Source organism: Heloderma suspectum, chromosome 11, assembly GCF_057233095.1.
Source record: "Heloderma suspectum isolate Gila_16-S chromosome 11, 16-S_ref, whole genome shotgun sequence".
NCBI classification, from domain to species: domain Eukaryota; kingdom Metazoa; phylum Chordata; class Lepidosauria; order Squamata; family Helodermatidae; genus Heloderma; species Heloderma suspectum.
Genome location: NC_139468.1, coordinates 3,380,909 through 3,398,370, shown reverse-complemented (window position 1 = coordinate 3,398,370; position 17,462 = coordinate 3,380,909). Strand labels below are relative to the sequence as shown.

General features: G+C 44.8%; 1 protein-coding gene across 1 annotated transcript in view; it reads right to left on the bottom strand.

Annotated features, from left to right (window-relative positions):
* Positions 1–901: 901 nt before the first annotated feature.
* Positions 902–17,462, bottom strand: part of CA12 (carbonic anhydrase 12) — a 41,672-nt gene continuing 25,111 nt past the window's right edge. Inside the window, exons 9-10 of the mRNA XM_084816662.1 lie at positions 4,516–4,603; positions 902–3,190 (exon numbers count right to left, since the gene is read on the bottom strand). Of these exons, the coding sequence (XP_084672788.1) occupies positions 3,109–3,190; positions 4,516–4,603 (170 nt within the window). The 3' untranslated portion in view covers positions 902–3,108. The remainder of the gene's footprint in view (positions 3,191–4,515; positions 4,604–17,462) is intronic.

Here is a 17,462-nt window from a genome sequence, read left to right as displayed (position 1 = left end):
CTCCCATAGCTGGCTAGGGCTGATGGGAGTGGTAGGGTGAAACACCCAGAGGGTCACACATCCCCACCCCTGCAGTAATATTTAGGTTGCAATACTATACATAAATATCTGAGAGTAAGTCTCGTGGAACTCAGCAGAGGTTATTTGAGTAGACTTGCATAGGATTTCATTGTTAAGCTTTTCTATCACTAATTTATTTCACTGGGAGAATTAAGCAAGTGCATAAATCTCTCCTGCTGAAATCAAGTGCCTAAAAGCACTTAATTAGGCGAGATTGTGTCTCTAAGAAGATAACATCAGCACATGATTATACACTATTTTCCACCTTTTTGGCTTCTGTACATGAGATTTTCTGAACACAGTATTTTATTTCCATGGAAATACATTTTTTTAAAATTCCTTGCTTTTGAAACACTGCCTATATTAATGTTCTTACATTTATTTATTATTTTTATTTATTGCATTTATATCCCGCCTTTTTTCCTCTTGCAAGGAACCCAAGGCGGCTTACATTATCCTCCCCCTCTCCCTTTTATCCTCACAATAACAACCCTGTGAGGTGGGTTGGGCTGAGAGTCTGTGACTGGCCCAAAGTCACCCAGTGAGCTTCCATGGCCAAATGGGGACTAGAACCCGGATCTCCCGGCTCCCATTCTGTCACTCTCACCACTGCAATACACTGGCTCTCATTTGGCTCTGATGAAAGGATTTTGTACCCAAAATATTTGTAGTTCCCATAAACTGTCCTAGCATCCTTTAAAGCTGCTTCCCCCCTCCCCAATATTTTGGTTCTGACCTCCAATTTTCTCTACTTTCAGAGTTCCACCATGGTTCTCATAGAAGTCCCTCACCCACCTAATTTTTTATTAGGTGTTGTCCTTAGCCAAATAACAGTAATAAAATTCCTTGTATAAAACTACACACCTTAAACAAAAGCTTTATAAACTAGCTAGCAGAACTGACTGATAGAAACAAGGAAAGGGTGTAGATGCGGAATAAAATTGACATCCTACACAGTTCAAAGAGGCGATCAGTACATTTCCCAGTTTTTGTTATAATCTTGCTGGTTTCAGTGTCTCAAGATCTCCCGGTGCCAATATTTCAGTAGTGTACACTAACAGCCAGAACTCCCCACAAAAGGAACTTCTTCTAATAGGGTCCAAGGCACACTGTTCTGATTTAGGACTTGCTAAGCCTGAGGATTTTGACTCATGCCTTGCTATGTGTGTCCCCCGCCCCCCCAGTCACATGTCTCCTACTCCTGAAGCTTGTTGTTTTTACTGAATAGCTGCTTCCAGCGTGCGCAGCTCTAACAAGGGACCTGATCCATTGAGCTGGGGCGGTCAAAAACAGCTGAGTGTTGTTTTTCTCGCTGCGTCACTACATTGTATAATAAAGAAACGGGCATGTCCTAGCCAAAATGTTGAAAACAGAATTAGACTTTTGCCAATCACCCTGGTGTGCTTCCAGAAAACAAATGTGTGAGCACAAGGCTTGGTGCTGATGAAACACACAGCCAAAAAGAAGCACTGTAGGAAAATGAGTGCCCTTTCTCCTTGCACTTGGCATAGGAAGGCCCAAATCAGTTCACACAGCTAGCTGCCTTTATGGGTATACACAGTGAGGATCAATTTCAGTGTGTACAGAGCTATAATCGAGGCATGCCCTTGGTGTTCTCTATGGGCTGATTCAAACATGCAGAAATGCATGTAATATAGTCCTTCTCGGGCTGGCATGCTTTTGACTAATGGTGGAATATCCCATTGTTGGATTATTGCCCTGTATAAAAACATCCCTGTGCTAGCAAATCAGAGGGAAGGTTTTTATAAGAGGGAAGCATTCAAAGATTCAGTATCCTATCAGCAGCATGAGGTCGTACATTCTAGAAAGAACTATACTGCATGCTGTTTCAAAATGATGGTCTACAGAAGAATATATCCACCATATTTTGGGTATTTTAGTTGCCCTTCCATTTCTATTTTTCATGTTAATATTCTGCCCCCAAAGCAGGATTCCTATCCAAATTTGCTTGTTTTCTTCCTGGTATTCCCCAGTGTTCTAGTTCCATCATTAGACATGTTATCTGAGGCTGGTACCAGTAATGTCATCTAGATCTACTCCTAATACTAGAACCCAGTGGGGTCATCCCATGAAGCTGATTGGTGGGAGATTCAGGACAGATAAAAGGAAGGACTTCACACAGCATATAGTCAAGCTGTGGAATTCGCTACCACAAGACGTAGTGATGGCCACCCATTTGAATGGCTTTAAGGGGGTTGGACAAATTCATGGAGCAGAAGGCTGTCAATGGCTACTAGTCCTGATGGCTGTGGGCTGCCTCCAGTACCAGAGGCAGTGAGCCTATGTACACCAGTTGCTGGGGAACATGGGCAGGAGGGAGCTGTTGCACTCGTGTCCTGCTTGTGGGTTCCTGGTGGACAGCTGGTTGGCCAGTGTGAACAGAATGCTGGACTAAATGGACACTTGGTCTGACCCAGCATGCTCTTCTTATGTTCTCATGTGATTCCTTAGAATTAGCAGCACTTGTTTTATTATGGTGGGTTGGGAGAACCCACTTATACAGTAGATATACATGAACTGCTTTCTTCAAACTGGAATTTTGCTTTCTTGCAAGCATGCAGGAGTAGTTCATAAATCTCATGTTTAGAATTGCAACAAAAATTAAGCTCCTCACAGGCTCCTAATAAGTTGCTTGGTACTCTTTTGGATACATGACCACGGAAGCGTCTTCGGACAGCGCTGGCTCTTTGGCTTAGAAATGGAGATGAGCACCACACCCTAGAGTCAGACACGACTGGTTGGGGACACCTTTACCTTTTTTACTCTTTTGGATACCTTTGGCTATGCTTTAAGGCACATACCTATTGCATCTACTTGACAACAAACTCTGTTTGTCCTTTCATATCCTATTGCACAAAAGGGAACAGCTGAACCTGCCCCTTTGGGGAAAAACAACAAACAAACCCCGACTTAATTGATAATCAAAGGCAAGATATAGATACAAGTAATGCTTGGGCTGTTGAGCTGTTAAGGTCCCATAAATGTTCAATCACGAACAAATGGCTACTTGGGTAGCACCGCAGAAGCTCATGCTTTGGAGATACTCTCCTCCTCTTTGACCATGGCTGGCTTGTAGATGACCCCTTTGTCTTCCCCTGCCCTTTTGATGCTGAAAAACAGAGCAACTGGGTGGTTAGCCACGGCTGAAATTGCAATTAAAGAATATCAGCAGTCATTTTCAAGCCTCATCATTCTTGCAAGTGGAGTGACAAAAGGGTGGACTTCACCACTCCGACAATGCACAGTAATGGGTCAAGTGCATGTTTTAATCTACTTTAGAGGTTGTGAGTACAGAAGTGGAGAATGGTAGTTCAACTGTTTGAGCTCATATCGGACGTGGTGGTGAACCAGTTGTGAAAGCAGCTGGTCACAAATGGATTCAGGCATGTTGTGATAATGAGATGATAGCCAGGATGCCTGAAGTTTTTGTCACATGATGGCTCTTCAGTCTTTTATTCTCTGAAGAGCAGCAGCCATCAGTGGCAAAAAAAATAGGTGCCATTATGAGATTAATACCCTGTGAACCGGTCCTTAACGGGCTATCCGAATCTTCCCTTATCTGTTTTTGGAACCTATTGTAAAATGTGAGTTCCAGTCTGAGGATGTGTTGAAATAATGGGCTGGCTCATTAGCTTCACAGTGTCAAAAATAATCTAACAGCGGTTGTGTTTATTTGCAAATCCAGAAGAATAGGAAAGGCACCTTGGGAATTTAGGGGCAATTCATGAAGTAAATGAAGGACAATGGAAATCTTTAAAAAGTTGGAGTGGAATAGATTTGTCCTCAACTATGAAACACTTTTGAGAAGCACAGTTGCTTCGGGAAGGGGCCATAACTGAGAGTGCATGCTTTGCATTGAAAATGTTCCAATTTTTATCCTCAGCACCTCCAGTTAAAGCATTTCAGCAGTGCTGTGAAAGGGATGCCTGCCTGACAGCTCAGGTTTTCTGAGCTACATGAACTGCTTGCCTGACTTAGCAGCTCCTTATTTTATGTACCTATATGTATCTTGCTACATGTACACATTTTAAAGTCGCCTCTATACCCTTGTAATGTGTGCACTGCCAAGGTGTACTGATGGTATGAAGCTAGGCCAATACTGTCTGCTCTGTCTGGCAGCAGTTCTTCACATTCTCCGGCACAGAAGCCTTTCCCAGGCTAGCTCTGCTGCCTAAGATTCTTTCTTTAACTAGACATGCTGGGGATTGAACCCGGAACTTGCCACATGCCAGTTGCAATGCAGGTGCCCTGCCCCTGAGCTGCAACCCAGGTCAAAGCAAATGTGGGCTTCTTGAGTGTGTTCTGTGGTGGGAAGGGCAAGAACTCTGGAAGAAACATGATGGGTTGGGTCTGCTAATTGCACAGGAAAATATAACAGTAGAGATCATGAACCTACTACACTAACATCCCATAGAATAATAGCAAAAGTCTTACCTCTTCTTCCTTCGAATCAGCCAAAAGGCTACAGCGATGACAAGGACAGTGCCAAGGCTACTGGCTAATACGACAAAGAGGACAAAACCTGGGTGTGGGTGAAGGTGGGAGAGAGAAAAGCAAGCAGTTATTAGTAAGATGTGATCATCAGAGAGCTTGTCCCTAATCTGTTGTGATACTGTAACAGCTTCTGCTGTAAACAGTACAGAAGCCCTCAAAGCAGAAACAAATTGGATAGATGATAGATAAGAACATTTTGTGAAGACTAATGTACATGACTAACATGGATTAAAAAAATTAATTGTCCCTTTGATAGAGAGCTTTGGAGCAGAAACAAGTTACTCAAATGCTAAATATTGTGTTTCTGTCTTTAATATTACTTGCACAGTTCCCATTAATTTCAGTCTAGCTTGGCCCAATATTTGTGCATCTAACTTGTGTTTTCTGCAATGTCTTGGGCCAGCCATCATCTGTTATGGAATCAGTGTGAGCTTTGGGCTCAATCATATCTGTGTCCATGTCTGTTTTCTTGAAGAAGAGCTTGTGTGAGTTTTGTAGGCTTCCCTAAGGCCTAGGACAGAAGACGCACTGTGAATAAGCATGTACAATTAATTGGTTTTGCATTAGTTCCATTTAGTAGAATTCAGTCTCATTTGCAGACCAGGAATTGCTTTGGAAAGGCATGCAGTGAGGTCAGGCTGAGAGATGATGAAAGGAGAATTTGATCAGATGGGAAAAGCCATAATCACACTGTACATTACAAAGGTGGCAATGGTGGCAAAGGGGTCTCGAGGAGAACATACCCACACTCAGTCCACCTCGTGCTGGATCTTGACAAACAGGAGAAGGAAAACGGAAATGCAAAATCACTATGAATCCACTGAAGTCAATGTTAGATCAACAAGAATCTAATTACGTTCCTAATGGTGGGGGGTTCAATCTTAGCCTTGCTGCGTGGGGTGGGGGGAGGTTTTGCAAATTGCCTGTAATTGCTGTGAAAAAAAGGTCAGCTGAAGACGAACTGTTGCTTATGAATTTGGGACACTGGGAAGGACCAGCTGTTCCATCTCCCTTGGTTGCCTGTTTAGGTTTCTTTGGTCTACCTGGTGCAAACATCACTAACAGAACCTGCTGGTCATATAGCTGGTGCTGGTTCATAGCTAGGGCAGGCCCGAGACATTTTGCCACAATATAAGGACACAAGGGTTGTTTCAATTTGTGTTCTCCCCCATGTCTACTAGGCAGCTGGCCCGTGTGGTAAACATCCCACTCTGGGTGCAGAATTTACCCAGAGGGAGGCCTATAATGTATCACCTGCACAGCAGTAAACAATGTCCACAGATTTCAGCCACTTACCACTTTCTTTCTGTAAACAAAAAAGCACCTGGGGCACAAAACCTCTGAAGAAATCTATTGGTTATTCCAGTTAGGAAAGCCAAAGGGGCAAATTTTATTTTATAAATTTGTATCTCACCCTTCAGTATAAATATTGCCAGAGTGGCTCACAAAATTAAAAGCAATAATAACAATAATAAGAACACGACCCTACATTTTCATGGTGGTGATAAAAGGAGAATTTTATCAGACGGGAAATTCCTTGTGATTCCTGCCTCCTAACTGAAGCCCACTTTCCAAACACTGTCTAAACACAGTGACCTCAGCAAGTGATTTCCATGCAGTGTGAAAAACAAATACACACAACACACTTATCGACAAACCTGTGTACTGCAGCATGCGAGTCTGAAGTGCAACAAGTTATGCATGTGACCCAATACGTTGCACATGCATCTATGCACAGGAATCAGGAACGGCTGATGCTACTCATGCTTGAACGACAGGATATGCAGACTAACTCTGAAATTTACTTAACAATCGAAACTTGAATCCTCATGATGAATGTGTATGAAATGCTTTGCTCAGACTCCATAATGCTTTCCAAGTACTCCCGGTTTGCATGACATGCTGGGCTCATCGGATGTTGTTTAACCCGTGATGAGCCATGGCACGCGCCAGAAGACATTTTTAATATGCATCCCCTGATCTGTGGGTTGCTGTGTTGTGAGAACCTGGCCACTGTGGGTTATTTGAGGGTTAAACAACCCTCACATAACCCTACTACAAACTGAGGGTTATGCGCAGGGGTTTAACCCTCAAATAACCCACAGTGGCTGGGTTCACACAATATGGCAACCCCTGCATATTCAAAATGTCCCGTGTTGCACCTGTTACATGTCCCTTTCTGACCTCTCTTGCTGCAGGTAATAAGTAACTGAGAGAACTGTTAGAAGAACAATCCTCAAATATCTTCTAATACTGCCAGTGTTATAAGCACTAGTTTAATCCAAGATCAACTGCTATGGAGCCAAATGCTGGAAAAGATAAACATGCCAAAGTTTCAGTTTTCTTGTCATCATAGAAAGAGATATAATGGAATTGATAGGAAAAGTAATAACTAATGGCATGCTGAGCCTAGGCATAAATGAGAAAGTGCTGACAAATGCAACCTTCACAATGACATACAACAACAAACACCATCACTCATGCAGCAAACACCAGTACTAGAGAAATGAAAGTCTACGCCGTATGTTCAAATACTGCCTACCAAACCACTGCAAGCATGTACTAGACTTGCATTTTGTTGCTCTTTTTGGACAGTAGATGACATACTGCTTGTTTGACTTTCATTTCTACCTGACCAGACAGTGGTGTCTGGATCCAAAGACTTGGGGTTTCCACTATCTTCCATCTGTTGGGCTGAATGGTAATTGCTGCAGCGGTCTTCGATATCTCCCAAAGGTTAGAAATCAAAGAGAAATCCAGTAGGAGTAAAACAAATGTCGTTTTAAGAGCTCAAGAGGGCACGAGAGCCACCTGGAATTTTAAGAGGGTTTTGCCACAGGGAAGCTCCAAAGAACCTGAGCTTAAAACCTGAGCAAAGTTAATACATGTACTTGGAAACAAATATGCTTATTGAATAATAATCTAAAATACATCCAGGCACTACACCTACTCCAATGCCTCCTGCTAAATGTTGTGGATTTACAAAGACATTCTAGTTTTGTTTAAATTCCAGAACATTACCCCTGTGAATCTGTTGCAGCAAAACCAACAAAGACACAAATATATTTATTGTGGCAAAACCTTGTGTGGGCCAGGTGCCACAAGTCTCTGTTATTAAAAACAAAAAATTGTGGAGAGGGATATGAGAGGAATTAATGTATGGAGTGAAATCAAGGTGGGATAGCAGTGGTTTTTTGCCTTCCCCTTTAAATGAGAGAGAGAGAGAGAGAGAGAGAGAATATACGTCTACAGTGGAATCTTATAACAATCTAGAATCCTGCGCCTGAGATTTTCCCTAGAAAAATTGCAGCAGTAATTAATTTGAAACTACCTGTTCTACTTGAGGCTGCTTTTAGGGTCACTTCAAATGTTATCCCTTGAGGGCCAAGCCCCTAGCTCACATCCTGTTTTCTTTTCTTTTCCCTCTTCCAGACAAGCAGTTCAGTTGTACAAATGAAAGAGGTAGTAGGCGTTACAGTGCCAGACTGGGAGATCTGGCTTCAAAACCCCATTCAGCCAGGAAGCTCGCTGGGTGACCTTGAGCTGGTCACTCTGTCTCAGCCTAACCAGGGTTGTTTTGAGGATAGAACGGGAGGCAGGGCAAGAGAGAAACATGTAGCTGTCCTGAGCTCCTTGGAGGAAGAGGAGGATAGAAGTATAATAGCTAAATAAATATTTGCCTGGGAGCCACTCCAGTTCAGGTTCAGCTGCAACTGAAGTTGTTCCAGTCTGGTTCCGGTTCAGGCCAGTAAAGGTTCTATAACCGGTTTGGCATGCATGAACCAGCCAGTTCAGATATAGTTCACATGAGGAAATTTTAATATAAGGCTATTTGCAGAGCAGGGGGGAGCAAGCTAATAATAGCCTGCTCACCCACCTCTCCAATTTTCAGGGCCTGGAGACCAGGTTACCACACTGCTGCACTTAACACTGCCTGGGGCACTCTACAGCCCTGGCCAGTACACAGACACTGTGAAATCATCATCATCATATAATCTTTGTATAGAAGTCTTCCTGTCCAAGGTTAGAAAGAAAAGCTTTTCAAGTAAGTTAGCAGACTTAGGGCAGAATCCAACGGGGTCATTCTGCAAACCCAAATAGGGTAGCCGAGCTCCGCCATATCTTTCTGTTGTGCAAGTGGTTGCCTATTATGTTTGCACAACCGGTTGCGCAACAGATTGCACACGCGTGATACACAGCCGCTTGTGCAACCACGCTGGTGCAAACGTAACTTTAGCTGGATTCTCCTCCTGCGCATAGTTCAGAACCCAGTTTCTGCTAGCGCAATGTCATTTGCGCTAACGGAATGACACAGCTGAATTGTGCTCTTTGTCTTTAACAGAGGCTGGCTGAGCCTTGGTCCTGAGCAACGCCTTTTCTTCCTCCAACAAGCTATTCACCTTTACAGCCTGCTGCTGTGCTTTCCCACCTTAAAGAGGAAGCAGGCTTCCAGTCCAAGCCCTGCCTGACGCTTCCCAGGCCCAGCCCTCCAGGAGAGACTGGAGTATAAAACCCTGGACAGACCCCAAATACGTGAATTCTCTCTGATGCTGTTTTTATTTTGTGGGATTTATTCTAGCGGAGCCAGCAGCCCTCCTCACACCGTTTGAATTGAGTGAGGGGAGGGGGGAGATGCACTCGTTCTCCATCACATGCCCATCGCCAGCCGCACCACCCTCCATGCTTTGGGGGGCAATTGTCTGGCAGGCTGCTGTCTTTGTACAGGCTCCCTGCACAGTTGAGAACCCTGCATGATCAGAGTCCTAAATTGTGCGGGGATCCTCCCTGAGTATGCCAGGCCCCAAGCTCTAGGCACTGGCCCTTCAATATGCAGAAGGTGGTGGGGATGGAGCGGCACTAGACATTGTGGGTCCAGCTAGTGTGTCTCCAGCAATCCTTGCCTCATGTGAGAACACCTGAACAGAGTAGTGAGAATACCGCATCAGTGAACCGTTTTTGGTGGAGCCCACGGCTCATTCTGAACTGGTTACTTGAATTTGGGGGGCAGGGAGGGGAGGAGGTACTTTTGCAGGTTTGCTCCAGTTCTGGTTCAAGGCTTTTAGATAACAGTTCAGGTTCAGTTCTGTTTCAGGAGGAAATAACGTTTTTTTCCTGTTTTTCCGGTTCGGTTTGACTCCCTGGTCTTTGCACATCTCTGTTATTTTAAAAAGATAGCATTCATTACCATTCTCTCTCTCATTTGCATGTGTGCAGTAGTATGAAGATTATGGTGGCTAATGCTGGGGTTTCCACCAGAAGCAGGTGTGTGGGACAGGTCACAGCACCTGAGGCAGCAGGCTAACAGGTAGGCTGCCTGACCCAGAAGTTTGCTTAAGTAATGCTGGTCTCCATTTTTAATGGCTTTGTAGTTGCCTTCTGAATCCTTCTGAGCTTGTCAACATCCTTCTTGAAATGCAGTGCCCGGAACTCAACTCCTTTGGGGGTTTTACTAGTAGAACCAATAATGTGCTAAAAACATGAATTTATTTCTGTTTCCTAACTTCTTTCTGTTTGTTTGAATGAATATTCTTTACAAGGCATTGCTCAGAGCATATTTTATTACCAATCTGTGACAGATGCAAAAATACAAAATATAATACAGTTAGAAAGACAATCTCTCTACAACCCCCACTGCCCATTATTTCCAAAACTAGTTACTGCTCTTGTTTAGGGAGAGAGAATTAATAAAAACCTTGTTTACAGAAAAATTAGCCATCTTTGTTGCTGTTACTTTTCAGATAAATGTAAATAACTGTTGACTTCCGAAGTCAGAAAATTCAGGGCCTTTGTAGACATTACATGACAGGGAGCTGCAGGTGATTTTGACTGTTTGTACCAGTATGATACACAAGCTTGCCTTCATTCACATGTAGTATGTTTAGGTGTACATGTAAAGAAAATACTATATAAATCTGTTCTCAATCTGAGCGCTCAGTGAGACTTCAGTGTTTGACTTGCAGCTTCAACAATTAATCTCCATAGAATGTAAGCATGCTTAACTTTCTCTTACATCCAGTCCACTGAATTCTTAGTGAAGTGGGAACTCTGATGTGCATACAGAGCTCTTGTGCATGTGATCCTTTGTGATTTCTGGGCTGTTCCGCTTGCCAAAATTAATGGGATACTTCTGTGTATACACTAGAGTATGTGTGTGGAGGTTTTTTGGGCGTTCAATGCTTTCCGGATCAGCCATGATCCTTAAGTACAATGCATTCATTTTGTACAGCACCTATTGATGTAAACATGTTGCCCAACATACAAGGATATAAATAATGCCCTTAGTCCTCCCTATCAAGGAGAAAAATGGCTACTGGTGTCCATCCAGAATAAACAGCCATTAGTAGACAGTTACAACAAAAGTGGAATGAACTTGATCTGGGCTTACTTTTTGTGGATCTGGATTTGGAGACTGACTTTCCCGGGCCCTTTGCATCTTGCCACAGTTTTGCCAACCTCTAGACCAGGGATGGGCAACATGTAGTTCAAATGTGCCCCCCTGGCCATTTGTGTGGCAGCCACCAAATTTGCTGTGGGGGTGGTGGCAAAAGTACCCAACAAGGTGAAGGGAGGGGCATGCACCTTGTCTGGAAGCAGAATCTTGCTCCCAGAAGCCTCCCAGGAGTGTGATTTGTTTCCACCCAAGGTGTGTGCTCACCCCCCACCTTATTTTCAAGAGAAATCAGAGCCTTTTGGCTGCCGCATCACCGAATTTTGGCAGCAAATTCAGGGGGGCAGGGGGCAGTGGGGGCACGGGGCAGTGCAGCCTCCTGACCCCCAGAAGTTGTCCAGCCCTGCCCTGGGGCTTGACTATGTCCTATGAATGATGTATATGAAGCAAAATGGTATTTTGTATAAGTGATTTATTCTTCATTCAGGATTTTGAGGCTTTTAAATAATTTGGCATATTTGAAGCGACGCACTTTAAAAAATCCATCATGGATGCCTCCGTGCTGTGCCCTGCTTTGGCTGGCCTTGTTACATGTTAAAGACAAATGGGAAGCGGAGGCTCAAGAAAGGCTCATGAGAGGCCCCAAGCCTTTATCCCTTCCCACCTTCTTTGTTATTGTAATCAGACTGATGTGTGTGTGTGTAGGGGGGGTGAATGATCTGTCCAGGATCCCCCAACTTGTGGTAGTAGGAGATTGCTAGATTGGGTCAAACTGGTTGGGCAAGTTTAGCCTGGCAGATTCCCTGCTGTTATAGAGATTAGCTGAGAGGTGGCTGTCCTCAGAGGTGGCCATAGACAGAACATGCTGAAAGGGGCATACCTTTCTCTCCCCCATTCCTAAGGAATGTGCTAACTGAGTCTGGGCTGAGAACAATAGAAGAAACTAAATCTCTGTCAGGTGATGGTCAGACTGTTCTGAAACTGGATCTGAAAAGGAGGCAGACAGCTGAGTTGCTTTCTGCAGGAAATCCTATGGCACTGCGGGTTTCCTCAGACATCTGATGGAAAGCACAAATCTCTTGGAGTGTTCATGCTGTGAGCCCTCAGCTTATGCTTATATGTACACCTTGTATCATGGACATGCCATAAATCTCCTTCTAAAGAAACCGAACCCTAAGTAAATCCTGGGGCCCCTGAAGCTTCTCGACGCTCAGACATGAGGGAGGTGCGCACGCATCACACTATCTTTGGAATGGGTAGAAGTTGGCAGTGTGCCAGAGGTTATTTTAGTTTTATTTCTAGAGTTTATTTTACATTTTATATGACCTGAGTGTGGGAGTGTCAAAGATTTAGCTGGTTTAATAGCAAATGGACATCCCAAGAGGTCCCAGCATGACACAGGATTAAATAAAGACAGGTGACTCAGGGAAACAGCATGGTTGGTGTGCCCCTGGAAGTACAGTCAGGGCCAGAAATATTGGAACAAGGATAACTGTTTTGGCAGTTGGCCTCTGTACACCACCACATTGAAGTTGAAAGGAAACACACCCAGATGGGAGCGAAGTCAGGACTTTCAGCTGTAATTCAAGGGGTTTGACAAAAGTGGGGCACTAACCATTCAGGAAGGACAGCCAGTGGCATACACACACACCCATCGTTGGTGGCTCATAAGTAATGGAACAAACCAACATCCTTTCAAACTTAAGGATCACCTTTAATACCTGGATGAAAATCCTTTGCAGTCAGTGACTGCCTGAAGTCTGGGACCCATGGACATGACCCAATGCTGAGTTTCCTCCCTCGAGATCCTTTGCCAGGCCTTCACTGCAGCTGCCTTCAGCTGCTGCTTGTTTGTGGGTCTTTCTGCCTTCAGTCTTGTCTTCAGTAAGTGAAAAGCACGCTCTATTGGGGTAGATCAGGTGACTGACTTGGCCATTGAAGAACAGCCCACTTCTTTGCCTTGAGAAACTCTGGGGTAGCTTTTGCTGTATGCTTTGGGTCATTATCCATCTGCAATATGAAGCGGCGTCCTATCAGTTTGGCAGCATTCGGCTGAATCTGAGCAGAAAGTATAGCCCTATACAATTCAGAATTTATCCTGCTGCTTTTATCAGCAGGCAGATCATCAATAAACACCAGTGACCCGCTTCCATTGGCAGCCATACATGCCCATGCCATAACACTGCCTCCACCATGTTTGACAGATGATGTGGTATGCTTTGGATCATGAGCTGTTCCTTTCCTTCTCCATACTTTTCTCTTCCCATCATTGTGGTACAAGTTAATCTTGGTTTCATCAGTCCAAAGAATTTTATTCCAGAACTGGGCAGGCTTTTTTAGGTGTTTGCTGGCAAAAGCTAATCTGGCCTGTCTGTTCTTGAGCGTTACCAGTGGTTTGCACCTTGTTGTGAAGCCTCTGTATTTACATTCATAAAGCCGTCTCTTGACTGTAGATGTTGACAATGACATGCCCACCTCCTCAAGAGCATTCTTGACCTGGCTAGATGTTGTGAAAGGGTTCCTCTTCACCATGAGCAGAATTCTGCGGTCATCCACTTTAGTTGTCTTCCGTGGTCTTCCAGGCCTTTTGCTGTTGCTGAGTTTGCCAGTTAATTCCTTCTTTTTCAGGATGTTCCAAACTGTTGTACTGGCCACTCCTACTGTTTTTGCTATCTCTCTGATGGGTTTATGTTGTTTCCTCAGCCTAATGATGGCCTCCTTCACTCGCATGGACACCTCTTTGGACCTCATGTTGGGAGTTCCAGTGAACAGCTACCGAATGCAAATGTAACACTCAGAACCACCTCCAGGCCTTTTATCTGCTTGATTTGTCATGGGGTACCCAGGAAACAGGCCACACCTGGCCATGCAGCTGCTTGTCAGCCATTCGTTCCATTACTTATGGGCCACCAACGATGGGTGTGTGTGTATACCACTGGCTGTCCTTCCTGAATGGTTGGTGCCCCACTTTTGTTCAACCCCTTGAATTACAGCTGAAAGTCCTGACTTCACTCCCATCTGGGTTTGTTTCCTTTCAACTTCAGTGTGGTGGTATACAGAGGCCAACTGCCAGAACAGTTATCCTTGTTCCAGTATTTCCGGCCTTGACTGTACTTCTGGAGTGACTTGCAGAAGAGGTGTTCTGCCCACTGTTTGGCTCATGTTCCAGTGTGAATGCCTCTCTGCCCAGCACTGGAACTGCCATGTACCCTGTTGATGTTTGTATATATTAGGGGTTTTGCCCTGTGATTTTAAAGCACTTAAATTTCAAGCACTTTAGAAATCCAGTGCAGAATCCCTCCTAAGTGCTTCGTATATAGTTGCAGGATAAAACAACCAATTAAAGCTGAAATTCTATTCATGATCAACAGAATAAACCCCGCTGAATACAGTGGGGCTTATTGCTGAATAAAGATGCATAAGATTGCATGGTAATTTCACTTTCTTCATTGTAAAGTGACATGCTTTGATGCTGCAGTCCAGTTTGTGCAAAAGAAGCAAGGTGGTAATAATAATGAACATTACTGATCCACAGTAATGTTCACGCATAGTGTTGCGGTTTGTTTTTGCTTTTTGACTGTGGTTATCTCTGCATTGATTTGTCAACCACGCAGAACCACACAGTAAGCTTTCAGCCAATTATGCTGGCCTCACATTTCACATGAATCAGATGGCTAATTTTTACACCCATGACGGTGGATCTCTGCAATCCAGCGTTATGAGCCTTTCTTGTTTTTTACGTGTCAAACTCAGTCTCCTGAAGGACTTCGTCAGATCCTTTGAAACTCCCCAGAAAGAGTCTCCCTGCAATGCAAAGTGGTGATTCCTTTTAGATGCACAGGAGTGCCACACAGGAGTGCCACGTCAAAAAGATCCTCATCGCTGGCAGGCGCTTGTGCCAACTTCATATGTTTTTAGGAAATAAAACAGGGTTAACCCTGGCACCCTTATACGAAACAAAACAAACACCAATAAATGTAAAAGCTATGGAAGTGGGGTGGGGTGGGGTGGGGTGGGGGAGGAGGCACATCCCTTTTAATATCAGAGTATGGGAGAGTGCTGCGCCCAAAATGAGTTGCTCTCTGCTGATAAGTAGGGATGTCAGAGGATTCCGCCATGGATCTCAGTGAGGCTGAATGCCAATGCATTCGGCCCCCCAAAATCCATGGTGGAACAAAGCCCCCCCGCCCCACCACCCCGCGAAAGGCGCATGAAACGGAGCACTTACCTGGTGCCGTTCATGCTGCTTTGCGAATGGCGGCCGCATGTGTGGCCACCATTCGCTTCCCCATTTTTGCCGTGATAGACTACATAAATACTTACGTAGCCTATCACGGCTAACACAGGGACGCCATTTGCGTCCCTGCAGAGGCCGTGATAGGCTGCATAAATATTTACGTAGCCTATCAGGGCAAAAAAAGGGAACACAAATGGCGGCCGCTGTAGCTGCCGCCATTTGCGTCCGCAGGCTCCACACGCCTGCGAATGCACCCAGCTGGCGGCTCCATGGAGTTGCCGCGGAGCGGAGCCAGCCAGGTTAGGATTTCGGGGGGAGGTGCGGAGCGCCTCCCCTCCTCCACGAATCACCCTGTTGAAAAGGTAAGTGACTTCCGCACATCCCTACTTGTAAGTCCTTCTGATACAATTTTCAAAATTCCACACTCTGGGGTAGGGAATTGAAATTTGGCCAGACTTAGATTGATATCTAACATTTCAGATTGTAATATCATCAAGGCTGGATCTACACTTACTGCCTTTTTTTGTTTCCAATGAGGTTTCACTGCCCGCCTTTCACACTACACAGTACCCGCCTCGAACTGGAACCGGAATTTCCCACTTCCGTGCTCCCGCTTTCAGTACCTTAATATCCTGGTATTTCCCCTTAATGTGCTCTGATTTTCTGCCTTCGCTACCGTATCCGGTCGTAGTCCCCTCCCCCGCCTGTCCATATACAGCAGTGTTTGTATTTCCCTCCTGTCCAATCACAGCTCTCAACGACCCCATGTCTTCTTCTGGCTACTGATCGCATAGCTTCCTCAGCAGCCCCTGTTTCCTCAGCAACAAGCAAAGGGCTGGATGTGTGCACGCTTGTCTGATCTTGGAAGCTAAGCGGGGTTGGCCCCGGTCAGTAGTTGGATGGGCAACCGCCTGGGAATCAGGCTTCCTGCACTGAGCAGGGGGTTATTCTATCCCTTCAAATTAGACTAAGTTTTACCCCCTCCTATCCCCAGCTCAGGTTGTTTTTTAAATTAAGGCGTTATCCTCGCAGAATCGGGGCTTCTCCGCGATGTTTTTTTTCTAATTCAGGCATGATCTTCGAAGATTCGAAGTTGTGAAGCTTCACTTCGCATCTTCGAAGATCATGCCTGAATTAGAAAAAAAAAAAACATCGCAGAGAAGCCCTGATTCTGCGAGGATAACGCCTTAATTTAAAAAACAACATCCTGAGCGGGGGATAGGAGGGGGTCAAACTTAGTCTCATTTGAAGGGATAGAACAATCCCTGCTCAGTACAGGAAGCCTGATTCCCAGGCAGTCACCCATCCAACTACTGACCGGGGCCGACCCTGCTTGCTTAGCATCCGAGGTCAGACAAGCACGTGCAGGAAAACAGCACAGTGCTCGAGTGTGAACTGAGCTTGCGCATTCGATGAAGCACTGCAATGGGGAAAATGGGTGAGTGTGGATAATCACGTTTTAATGTGAGAGTGCTTAACCTGACGGGACGCCGAATTCGCTGCGATGGCGGGTGCAGTGTAGAGCGGCCACAAGTGCCAGTTTAAAATGCAAATAAGTCTTGTTGATAAAGACAATAACATTTACTCTGCAAAATGCAAAACTTCACACTCTGTTTTTTGAAACACCCAAAATACAACAGCATCCATAGCTGTGTTTGTTATAAAAACAGCATTGGGGAAATGAGCATTCAATTTTGTGTAAATAAATCTGAGGGGAATTTGAGATCTCCGCACACAATTTAAATTTCTTATTTGTTTTAGATGCAGAGACAGTCTAGCTGCTTGATCTAGTTCCAAGGAATGGGGGCACCGCTGCTGAGCCAGACTCCATACTCTGAGTGCAGGAAGAAAACAGGATCTCAGCTGCACTAGGCTACTTGGTTCAGCTGGCAGAGAAGCAGTGGTAGGCCAAAGTCTGCCTGTGTGAAGAATAACATTTTCAGAATGTTATTCTTAGTTATTTCTGGTGAAAATTGTTATGGGTAGGGTAAAATAGGATCTTTGGTAGCAAGGGCCTATGCCTCCCACCCTGGCCATCTGAACGTAGGCCAATGCAATGTCATAACACACTTACAGCATTGCTATAAAGCAGGGATGGGTCACTTCGGGAGGTCTGGGGGCCATTTGCACCCTTAAACCCTCCTGTGGGCTGCACTCCCCCCACCGCCCATGGTGCTGATTTTTTTAAAAAAATACGTATCCATAGCAGCAATGGAGTGCTGAAAGGGTCAAAATTAGCTTGGAGCAACCTCATTTTGACGT